At 38.8% G+C, this 19,401-nt stretch overlaps 1 protein-coding gene across 1 annotated transcript in view; it reads right to left on the reverse strand.

Annotated features, from left to right (window-relative positions):
- The window catches only part of TRPM6 (transient receptor potential cation channel subfamily M member 6), a gene marked incomplete at its 5' end in the record, with an annotated part of 118,948 nt that overhangs the window by 41,057 nt on the left and 58,490 nt on the right, over window positions 1-19,401 (reverse strand). Inside the window, 8 exons of the mRNA XM_080668407.1 lie at window positions 3,604-3,736; window positions 6,668-6,861; window positions 10,276-10,390; window positions 10,602-10,776; window positions 11,467-11,718; window positions 13,119-13,247; window positions 15,953-16,099; window positions 18,977-19,129. Coding sequence (XP_080524533.1) covers window positions 3,604-3,736; window positions 6,668-6,861; window positions 10,276-10,390; window positions 10,602-10,776; window positions 11,467-11,718; window positions 13,119-13,247; window positions 15,953-16,099; window positions 18,977-19,129 — 1,298 coding nt within the window. The remainder of the gene's footprint in view (window positions 1-3,603; window positions 3,737-6,667; window positions 6,862-10,275; window positions 10,391-10,601; window positions 10,777-11,466; window positions 11,719-13,118; window positions 13,248-15,952; window positions 16,100-18,976; window positions 19,130-19,401) is intronic.

Consider the following 19,401-nt stretch of genomic DNA (forward strand, 5'->3'; position numbering starts at 1 on the left):
GAGAAAATAAAAGTAAAATATGTTTACAAAGACTGGTTAACCATTTCAAGAAATGTTTTTGATGTAAAAGGTTGAAGCAGGAGACAAAATACAAATGTATAATTTTAACTAAAAGTATAGAGAAGATGAAATGGAAAGAGACCAAAATTTTCACAGTGGACTCTGGCTTATGACGTTGTTCTTTCTCCCTCTCCCTCCCATTTTATTATTTTATTTGGAGAAGGGAGTAAGCTTTCCAATTTCTCAATAATGAAAATCTTTGAGAAATAGGGATAAAGTAAAAACAGCAAGACAGGGAATCCAACCAACAGTGTCATGGCTGATATGACCCTATGCAGAAATACAAAATGGTCCCCAGTCTTATTTGGAGACTGGGAGAAGCAGTGATTAGACCGTGAAGAGTTGTATCAAGTACTTCCCAAAATAGTATTACACATCCCCTCTCGAGAGCCCCTCAAGTCACATGGTTGAGAAATCTCCCATTTCTTCTCTCTGGCAGCTTTGCACATAAGAAATAAATAATAACGAGGGGGGTATTTTCCATTTTTATTATCGTCTACGTGGGTGGCACCTTCTCTTTCTTGTGTCTGCCATAGAATTCAACTTCTATAACTCAATAGAGGCTTAATAAATGCTTCCTGACCTTCTGGAACCTGCAAAACTAGAATTGGCAAGGCTGATGAGGGAGAGAGCACGAAATATATGTATATTCCCCTCCAAATATGCTTAATTAGAGCTTCTCATCCAGTGCACTGTTTCATCTCATTCAAAACCAGTACAGTCTGAACAGCAGTAATGGAGACTCATTAAGTGCCATTAGCAGCAGCTACATCGCATGGACACAATAGAAACCAGCAACCATTCACAGCAACAGGTAACATGCTACAATGCAGACCTATTAGACAAATAACCTGGCCACCCTCAAATCGGGTCCTCTGGCTTTTACAGGCACTTAATTTCTAAAGCATTATGTCCTGTGAAACATATTTTAATTATGTTCCTCAACCGCAAACTACATTAACTTAATCTATCCTTTCAGTCATTCTGACACATGAAGCACATTCTTATCATTTTCATTTCCCCTGTGCAAGGTTTGAGGATGGAGGGGAGACCAGGAAGGTTCTTGTTTTACGGTGGGCCTTTGGACAAGATATTTTAAAATGATATTATAACAGGTATAATTATAGTCATCATGACAATTGTAATATTCAGTGAGTGGTCACTACGTGCCAGGCATTTTCCAAAGGCTCTACACTATTCTTTTATTTAAGCCACATGCCAACCCTATAAGGTAGGCATTACTATTATCCCTTTCATGAAAAGAGGAGAGGTCACATGGCCAGTCACAGAGTGACCGGTGACAGAGTGAGGCTCAGACCAAGATAGTCCGACTCCGTATTCAATGGCATGAACCACTGTGCCCCTGCACCTCTCAGCAACTCAGCTAGGATCTAGGCAAAGTTCTCTGGGGGCTCGTGAAGTCCCATGAAGTGATAAGTGAATTATACCAATGTTCCCCATGCTGGGAGGCATTTGGTCACAAACGTTCCTCAGTAAGGTTTCACAGGCAAATAATGACAGACCTGCTCAACCTATAACTCTACTGTGTCACAACGCACTTTATGTTAGTGTGTGAACTTTCTAAAAAATGCAGCATTTTCCAAATACAATAGACCAAGCATACTTCCTATGGAGAAATCCCTAATGAACACCTTACTTCACAGCGCAGAGAGGGAAGTGCTGACTTGTACCACTATGTCAAAAGGCAGCCAGCATTCCACATAAAGTAAGACATAAAACAGACCTAATATGTCCTCCTTTTCCACTTTCACAGCTCACTTCATTCTGTAAGGACAGGGCTGATCTCTGCTCTCGAGGCAGGCAAACAAGCAGTTAGCCTCCTGATCTCCTTGCCCTCCCTCTGCAAATGCCTGTTCAGCTATCTGAGGAAAATATTCTTCCCTCCCTCCCACACCTCATTTGTGAGCTCCCCGAAATGACCTCAACAAAAATAACCATGTACAAGAAGGCTGGTAAAACAGCACTAGCAAGAGGGAACACTAATTAAGTGTTGAAGTTAAATTAGAGCTTCATAATTCATATCTTTCTCCCTCTCTCTCTCTCTCTCTCTCTCTCTCTCTCTCTCTCTCTCTTGTATCCCCCCCCCCTTGCTCCCTCCATCCCCCCTTCCCTTCTACTGTCTCTAAAAATCTCTAAAAATCTGGCCAGTGTTGTTCAGTAGTTGAGTGTCGACCTATGAACCAGGAAGTCACGATTCAATTCCTGATCAGGGCACATGCCCTGGTTGCTGTCTCGATCCCTAATAGGGGGTGTGCAGGAGGCAGCTGATTAATGATTCTCTCTCAACATTGATGTTTCTATTCCTCTCTCCCTCTCCCTTCCTCTCAGAAATCAATAAAAACATATTTTTTTAAAAAATGCATGTCAATGTATGCCGTCCTCCCTATTTTAACCCAACGCTGGATACCCACAATTAGCAGTACATCCACAATAGTTTGGATCCTACTACAGTTTCTGAATGTGTTCATTCTCTCCAACACATCTTCTCCTCTCTCCTCAAACCTCTGAATGGACTCCCTGCACTGTCCCTGCAAAGCACACATGCCCACAGGCGCTCTCAGCTGGTCACTTTGCTATGAGATCCGTGTTCCTAACTCGTGCATCCCCTTCACACTGGCCACGATCTCTCCTGGTCTGCTGCTCCATGAACCCCCTTCTCCAGGATTCCACGTTAGCAAATAGCCTCCTCCCTCCTCCTGCTCCCGCAGCTTCTCCTTGCTGGTGGATCATTCCCAAGACCATCCACAATTCTGTTATCACCACATGAAACAAAAGAAAAGAAGTTTACTGTGTCCCCAAATCCCTCCTTGCTTCCCTTCACAGTAAACCTTTCCACAAAAGCTGTAATTGCTGTCTCCACTTCTTTTCAATTCACTGCACAACTAACTGCTGGTCAGGCGCCCTGGGATCCTCATGACTCTCTATGCAACCAGCATGGTACACTATACCTCCTCCAGACCTGCCTGCAGCCCCCAAACCCTTGCTGCTGCCTCAGGCGCCTGCATTTGCTGCTTGGCCAGGCACACCATGCTACCAGATGTCTCTGCCTAGCCCACCGCCCTCAGTCTCCCCCCTCACCCACCTCAGAGTGACCTGCCTGCACCAGGCTACCCAAAACTGCCCAACCCACCCCTCAACTCTGGCAGACCCCTTGCCACCATTGTTTTCCATTCCTTTATAATAGTATTTTAACTTTCTTCATGGCTCTTTTACTGCTGAACATTAAATTACATATTTCTTTTATGTGTCTCCTTTATTTTTTTCTCCTCCACCCCCCTCACTCCTCCACTAGAATTTAAGTCCAATGGAGGTAGCGACTCTTGTCTCTTATTCACCATTCACGTCCAGTAACTAGATTTAATCAACATGCATTAATTACATAAACACTATATGTAACTAGAGAACATTTTAGAGAATCCAAACCTCTGTGTTTCGAAAGTAGACCTTTGTACCCTTTTAGACATTCTAGTAGAATCAGGTTTGGGTGGTAGTTTAGGGATGGAAAATACGTTCATCTTTTACCTTTCTGCTGTCACTCGGATTCGCTCCTCACAACTACAATTCAGACCTTCCATTTTCTCATGGAAATACTTTTCCACACACTGTTCTTCGAAATCGTGAAGTTTTTTCAGATCCTCCTTACTCAGGTAGAGTTCTGTGGAAGTAAGTATATTATACAAAAATAATCATGATTCACCTTTAATAGGAATCTGATACAGTGTATGAGTGGCTTTTCTTCTACTTGTGCTGTAATTTGATAAACTGTAGCTTATATGGTAAAACTTTGCTGCCTTGTCAGACTGTATTCCTTGTATTAATGGGGATGCAGGATATGGGAACAACTGGAAACGTATGTCTGGGTCTTTCCTGTTTGTCCTAGGGCATGGGAATCTGAAGATGACTCATGGAGAAGAGACATTTCCTCTTCAATATTTAGTAGGTTAGAATGTTTTTACACATGAACAAAAATTCACTTCCGCTCAGTTGAAAATCCATGTATAACTTCTGACTTCCCCCAAACGGATGGTCTTTTTCTTCCCTGCCAACTGTTTTATCATTCAAAAGGACAATAAATAAGCTACAGGTTAAAATCAAGGCTGGAAGACTAAGTTTTCTGAAATTAATCTGGTAAGTGTAAGAAAGCTTGACCTTCCTAGACTGAGTGTGCATATACCAAATTCTATTGGAAAAAGATACATTATTATCCGTCCATCACCAGTGGAGGCTAACCCCCTTCCCTGACAGAATTATAATTCAACTCATCAAAAGACGCAGACAGCATTTGGTGATGCAACTCTACGTCAAACTTCAGCAGTCATTCAGTCTACAAACTTGGCTGTCACTCTGACCTAATTGAAAAATACACCTTTTGAGCAAGTTTCCAGTACTTAGAGAATATAAAAATGGTGTTGAGAAGGGGTAAAAGTGGAAGGTTCTCTTCCTTCAATCATTTCACTTAAACTAGGGAAACAAAGAATCATTAGAGTTCTCCAGGATTTATTAGAAGTGAAAGTGTTCCATTATTTCCCATAAAATAAGAGACAAACCTATGAACTTTAAATTGAAAAAAAAACAGCTAACAGAAAACAATATCCAAGTGCATAATGTTTGCTGATTTCATGGTGTGGAAGACTCAAATGCTAAAAAAAAAAAAAAAAAAAAAAAAAAATCCATTATCGCCCCAACTCTCAATATATGTCTGCATTAAAGACTCTCCTATGGCCGAAACCGGTTTGGCTCAGTGGATAGAGCGTCGGCCTGCGGACTGAAGGGTCCCGGGTTCGATTCCGGTCAAGGGCATGTACCTGGGTTGCGGGCACATCCCCAGTACGGGGTGTGCAGGAGGCAGCTGATCGATGTTTCTCTCTCATCGATGTTTCTAGCTCTCTATCCCTCTCCCTTCCTCTCTGTAAAATATCAATAAAATATATTTAAAAAAAAGACTCTCCTATGAACAAGAACCTTTACAATTGTCATGACTTGAAACTCCTGTGCATTCCTGAGAGCAAACAATCCACAGAACAATTCCAATGACTGGTGCCAGTGGTGGCATGTGGAGCGTTCTTGGAACTGTCCGCCAGGTGGCACTGCTGCCCTATATGCACACATGTTGCTCCTCAATACAGAGGAGTGGAAGCAATCTCACAAAATTCAGGACTTTTCCAGAGCTTGGAATGAACAGAAAATTTACTTGAGTTTTATACCAGAATCATCTGATAATCCCAGATGCAGCTGAACCCAGGTATGGTGCTAAGAAATCTGATCAAATCCTAGTTAATTCCAGCATCTCTCAAGTGGTTCACAATCTATTAGGCTGTGAGAGTTCTGCAGCCCATGACTGGGATGGAGCTCTATGTAAAGCCTAAGAATTACAGTATAATTATAAGCCTTTAAGTGCACTTCAATTGTCTTTGACTTCCTTACAAAGATTGAATCTCTGGTAGGGGAATGGAAAAGAAAAAGAAATCTCCAAAGTGACTTGAGAGGAAAAATACTTCACATAACCAACAGCCAGGAACAAAAGAATATCACCCTGTCAACCTTGCAGTTACACCTGTCCCCCTATGGACTCACTGAAATGAGCAACCTCCTATCTAAAACTCCTGGAACCAGGTATGTTTTAGTATTTATAACTCTGTTTCTAGTTTTAGGAAAGTAAAAAAGGCGTATATACCACAAATGAGTAAAACCCTTAGTTAGAGCAGTCCCTGCAATCAAATACATGACTATTTTTGCAGCAACATCTATGAATATTCACACTACATGGTGTAAAGAGAGTAAGTGGGCTCACATTAGTCTTCTAAGCAACTTTTATCCAAATGAGTCTTCCCACAACCCATGAAGAAAAAAAAACCTTCCATTTTCAGGGGTACTTTGGATTTGCAATTTGTAATAAAGGATTGTGGATTTATGCCACCTATTTCCTCTACAGAATTATCTAGAAATGGACCTGGTATCAATTGTGGGATTGCTTGAGAGGAACTACAGAAGATCTGTAAAATCACAACAAGGAATGTTCTCTTGTGACAATTAGTATGACAGTCATAGCATGCAGCCAAGATATGGTTAAGCAAAATGAACTAGGGAAATCTCAAAATATGTAGACTTAAGCTTTGCAAAGCGAGAGAGAGAGAGAGAGAGAGAGAGAGAGAGAGAGAGAGAGCCTATTCTGTATCTATTCAGAAGCACCTCCGTGCCCAGAAGAACGAGAGAACTGACTGGTTAATAACTTAAACAAAATGTCTTGTTATCGATTTTCCTTAGACCATGAATTTCCAGGTCAGCATAGAAAATACAGGTATTCCATAAATACCTGTGTAAAAACATAAAGACTTTACACATTCAAACAGAGATTCTGTTCCTACCTATTCCATTCTTTCAAAGTATCAATTAATCAAAAGGCACTATGATCACACAATGACAATGTGTTTCCCTAGACCCAGCTCTCAGCTGACACTCTGATGTCAGTGAATCCCCAGAAACTTCCATCCTGTGCCCTGAATTTAACTGACAATGCTCTGGTGTGCCTACACCTTGGATCTCCACTCCCTACTCTCTTCCTCCTGTCTCATCAATAAAAACTTACTTAATCCAACATCACCCTCTTCTTGGTCACTTGGAGGTTGATGATGGCAAAGACAGCGAAGGAAGAGGCCAACATGGCTCAGCAGGATGAAAGGTGGGGGCAGCCATGGCTTCTCGTGGTAGGTCATGATGTAGCGATAGCGATTGTATTTCCACAGTTTATTTGAAATGGATTTCATATCTACATAAACATTACTGTAAATTTTAGAAAGAGAGGGACAATGTTTTAATATAGAATCCTGAAATAGAACAGATTTTTTTCTTTATTTTCAATCAAATTTTATGATTGATTCACCTGACATTACCAGCAGCTAGCCAATGAAAATAATATCAATTGCATTTCTAATTCTTCTTGCACCCAACAAAATATTAATCACCTTCTACAATAAAGCATGCTATTAAGAATCAAAAACGACGGGAGAAAATACCACCAAAACGAAGAAAATGCTAACATTGTAAATGCAATAAAAAGAAACGGCCCTCTGGAACTTAACACTATTCATGGTTCACCATCTCTTCTCACATAAGCTCTTTTCAGTTCATAATTCAACATTCATGGTAAACAGCTGTAATGTTCCTATATAAGCAACTTTATGAAGAGATTCTCCTAAAGTCAAATGTAAGAACTGCTAGAATAATCCTATTTAAGACACCCAAACAACACAATATTAAAAAGAAGAGTCAGAGAAAAAGCATCAATTCATCCTAAAATAAATCAATAAGTCTGTATTTAGAAGCTAGATATATTATTTAGATGAACTTTATAATAAAAGTAATTGCTTACTGGTAGGTCACCTTGGATTTTCCCTTTAATTAAATCAATTTTAATATGCAGGCAGTGCAATAAATATATTGATATTACAAAACTCTCAATGAATGTTGTAGTGGGTAGTATTCAGTTATTCTAGATAATATATCATCTTTAACTGCTTGGCTTTAAGTCTATAATGTTAGGAGGCTGTAGCACAACAGAATGTCCATCTTAACATTGCACTTAGGCTAATATAAAATTGAGTCTCTTGGGAGAAAGGTGGCAGAGAAGTACTTGTGGGGCAGCCAAATTTAGTTTTTTAAAAAATATATATATATGCCGAAACCGGTGTGGCTCAGTGGATAGAGCGTCGGCCTGCGGACTGAAGGGTCCCGGGTTCGATTCCGGTCAAGAGCATGTACCTTGGTTGCGGGCACATCCCCAGTGGGAGGTGTGCAGGAGGCAGCTGATCGATGTTTCTCTCTCATCGATGTTTCTAGCTCTCTATCCCTCTCCCTTCCTCTCTGTAAAATATCAATAAAATATATTAAAATATATATATATATATATATATATATATATATATATATATATATATATAGGCAACTCTCAACTGGAGTAATAATAAAGAAAAGGAGAAAGCCAGCTTAGGATAAGAGGATGGGGACATTTCATAAAGTTGAGTCCATAAAGTAGATGAAGAAAATGGATGACTGGGTTTTAATAGTTCTCGAAGTGTGGTCCCTGAACCAGAAGCAACGGTGTCACCTAAAAACTTGTCAAAAATGTAAATTCATGGACCCTATTCTAGAACTATGGAATTGGGAACTCTAGCGTGAGCATCATAGCAACTTGCAGCTCAGCAAGCCCTTCTTCAGGTGATTCTCCAGCATGATCAAATCTGAGAACCACCAGATTACATGCTACTGCCATCCCAGTTTTGACTACGGTCTGCCCAGCAGCAGGTAAAGATAGCCACAGTGTATTTCAGATTCTTGGTAATTAATTATAGGTACAAAGAATGTGGGCAGGGCCCCTAGACAAGTAGTCAGATCTTGGCTTTCTCAGCATACTTGGTACTCAATTGTGTTCATCTCTAAAGTGTGAAAATTGGTTCATGTGAGGATTCTCAACATCTCGACACCTGATGTTTTTGAGAAATAAAAATCTAATGCCCTTCTCTTAATATTACTTGATATATCAAAATATAGCAATAATTACTAAACACCAATAAATTTTAAAGTTCATAAAATGCTGGAGCTACAAGTGATAATAGCTATCATATAATCTTATAAAAAGCAGGAAGGTATGTCCTCCCCATTACATGCAAGTCATTTTTTCTCATTTATTTTGCCTCCCTCTAGCCTTTATCTTCTCTACTTTCTTTACTTAGATTCCATACATTGATTTCCCTTTTCTTATATTTTCAGTACTTGGGATAAATTCATAAGCAAACAAAAACACCAACTTGTCCTTGAGGAGCTTTATGTGAGAAGACAGACATAAAAATACAATATATAAATTATAAAATATATATAAGTGGGTAAAAGAACGAAGAGTAAGGAGGAGCAGGCATGCCAAGGAGACAATTGAAGGAAAAGGGGCTGCACTTGTAAATATCATCCGTAGATTAGACCTAATTTAAAAGGGGACATTTGAGCAAAGTCTTGAGAAGGGGTGAGGGAATAAACCACACTGATGCCTGGGAAGAGCACTCCAAACAGAGGGAGCAGCAAATGTAGACACACCTGTGTTGCTTGAGGAGCCAATGTGGTTGGAGAGAAATGGATGAGGGGAAGACAGTGTGATGTGTGATTTGAAAGGTGGAAGGGAAATCAAATCACATGGAGTCCTCTAGGTCGTGGTAGGAACTTCAGCTTTTACCCAGAGGGAAATGGGGAGCCATTAAAGAATTTGGAGCAGAGGAGTGACATCATTTGATGTATGCTTGTAAACGGTCATTGTGTTGATAACAGAATATAGGGCCACCAAAGAAGCAGATAAATAAATTAGGAGACTCTACGATAGCAGTGGGGTAGTGAGAGGTGACTGGATTGATGATCTATTTGAAGGTAGAGTCAACAGGCATTCCTGGCAGTTTACAGTTGCAAGTACTAGAAGCATTGAGAATGAATCCAAGGTTTTTGATCTGAACAACTGAAATGATGAAACAGAAACCTGTAGTCTTCCTCATAAATTTGGGAAAAACTACAAGTAAAATAGGTGCATGTTGGGAAAGAGGGAGATCAAGAATTGGAACATTAAAATTTTTAGAAATCTATCATATACTTGCCTGGCCATGAAAGGGGCAGTTGGATCTACAGGACTGAAGTTCAAGGGGGGGGAAATGGGGCTAGAGATATAAATGAGGATTTGTCAGCATATGCAGGAAACTGATCAAGATCACCAAACAAAGTGTAAACAAAAGACAAGCAAGGTCTGCCCCCAGGGACCTTCTAATGTTAAAAGGTGAAGGAGAAGATGACCCAGAAAAGGAGACTGTAAGTGAAAAGTGATAGAAGAAAACAGAATGAGACACACTGGGAGCCAAGTGAAAAAGGACATGAAGAACTCCTTAGCCATCTGTCAACCTCACAAACTGTGATTCTTCCACGATTCTAATTATTACTTCATTACAATGCATAATTCCTTTCACTCCACTTTTATTTACTTCCACTTATTGTTTTTCTCTTTTCATGCTCTATTGCCTTCCTAAGAGTAGTTTCATGCCCATATTTTAAAATATGGGACACACAAAAACCAAAGGTTACACACTCAAAATACATGTGAATCTACCCAAAATATCTGCTCCCATTTTTATATCAACAAAATAACCATATTTAATTAAAATAACCTACTTGAAGAAAGCAATTAACAGGTTCACCATGATGATATATTGCACAAAGAGGTAGACAGCTTGGAGAAACGGAGTAAGAAAAGAACCGGGAGGGCAGGACGACTTGCTTGAACAAACTACAAAAAATAATAATAATAATAATTTAAAAGAAGGAGGTAAGATGAATCACAGTCCCATGATTCTAAGTAAATATTTAGCACATTAACTTAGCAGAATACCATACTTTTTTTATTTTTTTAAGATTCAGGTGATTACTTTCCAGATTTTTATTTTACTCTGAGCATCTACAGAAGTTCAATTCTGCTGCTGATGAACTCTCCCACGCACCATCTATATCTGATGCGTAGACTTCTCCGTACATCATCCAGTATGGCTCAAACACAATGTCCCGTGCGAGGCTCCAAGACGGGGGCTCCTTGGGCGAAAGAATGGCCTTGCGTGCCACTCCGAAACTCAGAAGGACTATGGCCATTATGATCACAATGTAGAACATGTTTGCTGTCTGCAAAATAGTACCACACAACAAGAATTTTACCACAGATTTGAAATTTAAAACAAATAAAACACTAGCAACCATCATAATTATACCTGCCAATAATAGGACTGTCTAGTCATTGAACAAAATGCCCTAGTCACGCACAGCTGGCTTTCCTTTGGCTAAACCACTTTGTTTTTCCTGCAGTTATGTGTTTCATGTCAATGTGGTCTATGGAGTAGCATAAATTTGCTAGTGGTAGAGAATTGTGCTTCTTTTCTTAAGAAGTAATGAAATGTGAACAGCTTGTGATTAGCTAATTCCAACTTTTCACCAATTGGGCCAGAAGTTAGAAGAAAAAAAAAATAGAGATACTCAAATTAGTAAAATATGTTTTTTATTCCCACAATTCTCCAAGGATATTTGTTAAATACAGGTGTGGACAAAAGTAGGTTTATAGGAGTTCATACAGAAAATAATACAATAATTAACAAATAATAATACAAGAAAAAATTCTGTGTATCGTGTACTCATAACTGTAAACCCACTTTTGCCCCATCCTGTATGAGTTTGTGGTTATAAGAAAGCAGTGATGAAATGATCTTATTTTCTGTGCCTCCATAAGTAATTTCAAAACTTAAACTATTGAATGTGAACCATGAAAGCAAGCAAAAGCACTGAAAAGTGCACCAGAACACACAAGCAGGCAGTACTCACCATTTTTGCAATCATGGTCACATACGGACCTGCATGTTGGTTCACAGCAAAGAAGTCCAGGAGTCGTGAGAACCAGAATATGATGTCAATGCAGTAGATGAGCCTTCCCGCTGTGTGCAGAGGAGGGTCCCCCCACCGCAGGCCGAAACCAACCAAAAACAGGCCAGTGGCCACAGTTTCCATGAGGTTCCAGTACTCACTAATCCACACCTTCACCTTTTGAGTAAACTTTTCAGGTTCTGAACTACAGACCTAAAGGAGAACACACGGGGGAAACTTAGTGCATGGTATAATTCAAGACTCTCATCAATATCTTCTTCTTTAACGTATCAATTGCTTCATTTAGACAGTGATTTAAATCCTTGGCCAAGAAACAGATCATAAGGGGATTTTTGAGACTTTAAGTTAGCCTTGGGTAATTATTTAAACAATTCTATAAATATATTTTAATGTCACTGTTACAGTTAGCCAGCTATTTGAAACCTCAAACAGAAGGTTTTTTGTTTTTGTTTTTTTTAAAAAAGGTAGTGTTTCTAGCTTTCATTAATCCTAAACTAACACAGGGAAACACCTAGACATTTTAGAACTTAACATTGCAATGGATCTATATAGCTGCAATTCCATTTCATGAGGTATAGTCGAGTGCAAAGAAGACTGGTTTGAAACCAAGGAATTCTGTAATCTGGTCCTACTACTGCTCTAGTGAGTTGCTGAAAAATTACTCAGAATATGATATTAGAACTCACTATTATAAGAAATTACCCTGCAACAGAAGAGCAGACAAACTGAAATGTAAAATAGAAAACATTTTCCCTGAAGCATAAAAATGGTAGAATTTAGATAACGTTTTTCTACTGAATTGTTTTCTATAACCTATAAGCCCAATAGTAACTAGCAGACAATATAAATATAATTACTCAGAATATATTTCCTTAGTATATAACATTGGTCATATTAGCTCTAGGAGAAAATCAATGTATGTAAATGCATAGGCATAGAGGTACATATACACCGATATCTAAAACAGCCTGAGTCATAGCTCTATGTGATTGCAGTTATAACTGAATGGGAATATTCTCTCTCTTTTTTTAAGTGACTCACTGCAAACTACAAACAAAAAAATTTATCTTGTTTTGTTTCTTGGACTACTTACCCCAAAAGGATTTTCAGCTTCAATTTTCAAAGGTATTTAGCAAAATCTTTCGAAAACTATAAATGAATTCTTTACCTATTGTTCAACTTTGACAATTAGCGTGCCACTCTGAAATAAACTGATAATAAGCAAGTAATGCTAGGCTATGAACAATCAATCTTACCAAAAAACAAAAAAACAAAAAACAAAACACATTTTCAGGAAATTAAAAAGCGGAGGGTCTAATAAAAATTAGATAACATCTCTCTAGGGCTGATAAACACACTAGGATATCCTTGAAAACAACTACTTCCAAAGAACAGCAACCAAAAGAAAGTATTTGGCTAGGACAAAGGTTTGCGATCAGAGATTTTTCCCTAAATACCCTCCCTGCAGCACACAAACCAGAATCAGCACTGTCTGTCTGCCCCTCATCCCTGACCTGTCCATGTTCATCACCAGAGCCCATAACACCTCTTGCAGAGGGATACAGAAGACAAGGGGAGAAGGGACAGCTCACCTCCCTGACTTTCTCGATGGCATTGGTGAAGATGTAAATGATAACGAGCCACTCCTGCACACTTGGCTGAGGCTGCATCTCCACCAACACGGTGAAAGTGAACAGCATGAGGAACGCCAGATACACCATCTGTGAGGGGGACACACATTCCCTGGACGTGAGTCATGGTCATGATAGAGGAGGCCGAGCAGACATGGACTAAGCTGGGCAGATACACACATGTGACCTTCAATGAGATAACATGAAAATACAACTGGGACCACCCTCTGGTTATTGATGACCTAATATCGAAAAAAACACAAGAATCCAGTTTCCTATTCTAGGATTAAGCAACAGGCGTGAAAGTCATTGTTCTCAAATGCATGGGAAGGGGTCACTGTCTTGTCCTGTGAGCTTCTGACCAGAATTTCTGGAACACTGCACATTCCAGAATGGGCATTTTCAGGCTAACAGCAAGCCAAGACCGAATCACACACCTTCCCCTCCATTTAAATATAGAAAACTCATCTCACCACACCAGATGAGTACTGTCAGTAGGTGCCTATTTCCAAATACAATAAATCATGGCATTTACTACTGCTGGGAGTTTTACTTTATGTTGATTAAAACATTCTGATTAGTGGGAAAGTATTGTCCAGCTTTAATTACATTAAAGATTGTTGATGTTTTGATTTCAGCACTTGGCCTGACACATGGTAGACATTCAAAAATATATTTAATTACTAACTGGGTATATTAAACATAGATTTCCAAACTCTTCAAAGAATTAAAATACAGTAAACACACACACATATACATATGTACTAGAGATAATAGCTTTGTAATCTTTTCCAACATTTTACCTTCTTAATATATATTCCCAGAAGTAAAAGAGCTGAGCACACACATTTAAAACTGACACGTTACCAAATTGCCCACCAGAAAATTGCCATGATCACCAACAATGAGATGGGGCAGCCCTTTATAGAGCTTCAGAGACAATACACAATGCTAACTGATCAACACTAATATTAAAAATCCCAGATAAGTAGAGAGAAAAATGGGTGTATGTGGGTTTTTGTTCATCTTATTTTTAACTTACATCCCTATTTCTCATATCTTTTTTAGCTCCACCTATGTTTTATAAGTCTTCTAAGTTTAGTTCTACATAAAGAACAGTAGAAACCATTTCTGATTTACAATAGTGATAGTATATACCAGGGGTGGGCAAACTTTTTGACTCGAGGGCCACAATGGGTTCTTAAACTGGACCGGAGGGCCGGAACAAAAGCATGGATGGAGTGTTTGTGTGAACTAATATAAATTCAAAGTAAAGGAGCGGAGGGGAGAGCAAGAGAACCGGATAGAACAGCCGGATCCGGCCCGCGGGACGTATTTTGCCCATGGCTGGTATATACAATAGGTGGTATTTTTAGGCAGGAATGGTGGATATTACTGCCTATGAGCTAAAGAGCTGCAGTAGAAAAGCATATAAGAAAGCTAAGGTAAAGTCTATTAATTCTATACTTCCCTGGGTCTCTGTCTCCAAGTCTGAATATGTTTGATGACCCCCTAGGGATGTAAGATAATAAATTTGTTCTATCTAGCAGTTATTTTTTACATTTTAGTCATTATTTCATGGTGGTCAGACACTGTTGATTGTGATATTGGTGGTATTGCTTCTGACTCTTTTTCATGCCAGTTTTTAAAAAAGATCTGAAAATGTTTACATTTTTCATCACAACATTTATAACAAGACAGTCTGAATAAAGCACACACGCTGTAACCTAGCATAGCAATGTGACAGCCAAGACTAAAATGCCCAAGCTCACCATCGGTTATGGTGGGAACTCGTGGCTGGCTTATTTGTTCTGTTGGTTAGCAGTTTCTGTTGTTGTTGTATTTGCTTTCTCCTGTCTCTAAGAGTTCGTAATCTGTGATTTTCTAAGGAAAGAAATACTTGAATACTCTTTCTCCAATGATGTGACTATCGTTAAAATTCTCTCAGAGCTACTATCAGAGTCTCCGGGATATTTTATTTCATATTCACAAAAATGGTGAAATATTATTTGAAAGGAGATTTGACTTCTGAAAACAGATGAAAGTCATTCAGAGCTATGTCCTTACTCAATAATTATATAAAAATCCATGTGCAGTTGAGCAAGTAAATATTTTGAAATATAACACATTCAGGCAAATATCCTTTTATAGTCCCAATTCAAATGTTTTAGAAACACGAAAATGTTGGCCATGAGCAATTTACGTATAAATAAGCATTAGAAAAATAATGCTATTAAGTAAAAGTTAAAAGCAATCAATACATTTAAAGTACAGATCAGGCTTTCTCTGTATCTCTACCATCCATAAGAGATTTCGTATTTGTTCATACAATTAACCTTCTACACTTTTACTGTTCTCTATATATTTATAAACATGTCTTGAAGGGAAAAAAAACAACACACTTGCATTTTCTAGATTACACACTATTCCTACAGGGAAAAAAATTGACTGAACTTCTGACTTTTTGCTCCAGTTGGGGAAAGGAATCCACCTCATCACTGTTGTTAATTTTATTGTGCCACAAAGCTTGACATGCTCAGTCCCAGCCTGCTAATGGGACGCACTCAGCACTCAAGAAAGAACATGCATGTTCCCTCACTCCCAAAGTGGGAGAGCTCTGTGCTAACTTTTACTCACCTCCCTCCAATCTTCTTTTCTACTGTTTGGTACTTCCCCTCTCTCCCCTGCCTTTTTTTTATTGCAATTCTAGATCTTATCACAAGTTGACAAATCAGGCATATCACCAATGTTATCATTAGTGATTAACCATCATAAATTGTTACGAGGAAACCAACCGAATAAAACCAAAACTTGACGATTGGAGCGCTGTAGAACTCATAGACCTTCCTGGTCAAGGGAAGGGTCTGGGGACCACTCCTAACAACAAAGTGATGGTTTTCATCTAGCTTCTCATCAGGGCCCCTCTCCATATCACAGTCTTTCTGTAAAATAAACAAATAATTTATTGTCAGGGGCTTATCTAAAATATGGGCATACCCAAGTATCCAAAAAATATCATAAATATATGTAATAGACATATCAGAAATTAATTGGGCATCCACCTGCCAAATTATAATCTTAATCTTCAAAGGAAAGAAAAGTACATGTATTAGATAAGTCTTTGACCAGGTAAGGAACACAGGGTATTCCTGAAATACAATCTGAGTCTCTAATAATCAAACCTACTCAAACTTAGGGTAGCAGCAAGGATTTTTAAATGGTCCCTGTTCCTGTTCCATTTCATCTCCTTTACCAGTATTTGGAACCTACGGATATTCATAAAATTCTCACAAAATCAATAACCAATGATATAATTATTTTCATCCTATAAGAGGGCAAAATGGATACTCATTGATAACACATCTGTGCCAATTCCTAAGAAAGTTGGATGCTGAGTTAGCTTTGGGATTCTGGCTTCGAGAGCTTCTCTACTCCTTTACAGCAAAGGTTCTTTCCCTGAAGTTCATGGACCCTATGAACTTCATGCAAGTATTTGTGTTGTACATGCATTTTTCTAGGGAAAGCAACAAATCTTTCATCATTTTCTCAAAAGGTATGTGTCAGCCCAAGGGGATTAGCCATGCAGGTGATGAGTAATATGTACCTGTGTGGCGGAGAAGTGTTTGCGTGAAAAGTGACTACACAGGTGCCCACACAGGAGAGCTTTTAGAAATAGGGGCAAAAGAAATAAAAAGAAAAAAGCACCTGCAGCCTGGTTGCTTTTAAAAAGAGGAAATTCAGGGATAATGAAAAAGAAGTCAGCCAAAACCGGTTTGGCTCAGTGGATAGAGCGTCAGCCTGCGGACTGAAAGGTCCCAGGTTCGATTCCAGTCAAGGGCATGTAACTTGGTTGCGGGCACATCCCCAGTAGGAGGTGTGCAAGAGGCAGCTGATCGATGTTTCTCTCTCATCGATGTTTCTGACTATCTATCCCTCTTCCTTCCTCTCTGTAAAAAAATCAATAAAATATATTTTAAAAAAAGAAGCCAATGAGATTTCACCCCCACTCTATAGAGTTTTGTGTGGTTTTAACATTTAAGCAGAAAATGCATTACTCTTGTGATTTTTAAAAAATTAAATAAAAGGAAATACTATCTAATGCCTCTCAGACCAGTACATTTCTTCAATCCATCCACAAAATTAGATCCGCAAAATCAACAAGAGTTTTTCAAGCTAAGAAATAAATCACGTTTTGCCTGTTGTCCATATAATTGCAGGAAAATGTAATTTTGAGGCTTCAGCATCTAGAAGGGTTACGTCAATGCTTGATGTGAGTGTCGTTTGCGTCACTTTGGGCAGTAGAAGTAGGGTTGTGACTTAGAGGTGCAGGAACGCACCTGGTTCCTGACAGGTCTGAACCGGCCCACAGTTAAGATGGCTTAGAACAGATTACAAAGTCATCATTTACTATGATTTTAATGACATCACTGCCACTGCAGAAAGACCCCAGAAAGCAATTTAAATAATGACCTTGTTATTAACTTCCCTTACTATTTTTTTCCAGGAGTGTTTCATTAGGTCTTTAATTAGTCTTGGCATTTTGATTAGTATGAAGTACTAATTGATCCTAAGTCTGAGCTGAATTCTAAGATGTCATCTTCTGTAACAACAACAACAAAAATAAAAACATGGGAGTATAAATTTGAATTCAGGACCTTTTTTCCCTTAGAATAAGGTAAACACCAGGATATTTTTCTTACCTTTTATTCTACTCAAATCCCTCTCTCTCTCTCTCTCTCTCTCTCTCTCTCTCTCTCTCTCTCTCTTTCTCTCCTCCCCATCCTCTCTCCCTCCTCTTCTTCTCTCTCAAACAGGAATCTGATACCAGCAAATACACAGAATAAATTTATAACTACAAAAATAAGTTCCACTACAATTCGTGCCTACTTTCTACTACTAGTATATTACAGTCACAATTCCCACCTAATGATGCTCTGATAAAAATATATTATTATTCAAATTTTTAAAAATACTTTTGTGATTCAGCAATATGTCTAAGACTAAGCTCATCTTTCCTCTTCAAAACCTGCTCTTTTTCCAGTCATCTCTAGATCCCTTTAAAGATGGTCTTGTTTTAACCATCAACATCTCAGCAATATCTGCTATCTCCCTCTTGCCCAGGTCCCATGTTCAGGCCCTATTTGACCCTTCATTTAAAATTTGTCTTTTCTTCTCCATGCCCATTGCTACTAACCCTGGATAAAACCCTTATTACTTCTCACTTGGATGGTCACACTATCTTGTTCTCTCCCTGCATCCAGGAGTCTTCTTGCTGCATCATCCTATACACTGGAGGCAGAATAATTTTCCTAATAGATCACCTTGCCACTCTGGTCATATATGTTCACTGGCTCAACATTACCTACAGAATAAAAACCATATTCCTTCATAGGATATGCAAGAGTCTCCACGACCTAGCCTCACGCTCTCCCAGCCACGCCTGCAAATATTCCCTCCTTGTTCCATGTCCATCATAACCTGGACTCTAGCCACACCATACAACTTATGATGCTTGACATACGCCTTGCATTTCCTGCCTCTGGGTCCCTACTTGTAGTCTCCCTCCACTGAAATGCTGTTTTGCCTCTCTATATCCTCAAGTCACAGTTCAAACACTACCTCCATCATGAGACAGTCTGCAGAAATGGGATATTTTGCTTAATTATATATGGGAGTTAATTCAATTTATCATACATACTATACTTGGCCATTGTGTAATGTGATTGTGAAATCAATGTTAAATAAATAACCTTTGTGCATGTGTGTACTGTGTGCAGTCAATGCCATGAAAACTCAGTTTACTACGACAGTGCACTAACCATACAAGCATTCTCCTTGGTACTGCTGGGGTTCTGGTCACCATTATGCCACGTAAACTGGAAATCCTGGGACTGAGGAACATGGGACATCTCCGCTTTGCTTTTAAATTCCAATGTCAAAATGGTGGGTGGTAAAAGAATACTTATGATGATCTTTAAAAGAAAACAAAGCAAATTCGTAGTAGGGGTTTAAAAAGGCACAGTATTATTCAAATAACAAAATTAATATTTTAGTGTATATAAAATGTCAGACCCATGACCAATTCAATCGATATCCTGATTCTATACATACTTTCTAACTCAACAATTCCAAATCTAGAAGCATCTCCTCAGAAATACTCATGAATGCATATATGGATAGGGATGTTCGTGGTAGGGTTATTTGTGATAGGAAAAAACTGGTGTCAACATAAATGTACACCTAT

The sequence above is a fragment of the Plecotus auritus genome (genome assembly GCF_963455305.1).
Source record: "Plecotus auritus genome assembly, chromosome: 5".
NCBI classification, from domain to species: domain Eukaryota; kingdom Metazoa; phylum Chordata; class Mammalia; order Chiroptera; family Vespertilionidae; genus Plecotus; species Plecotus auritus.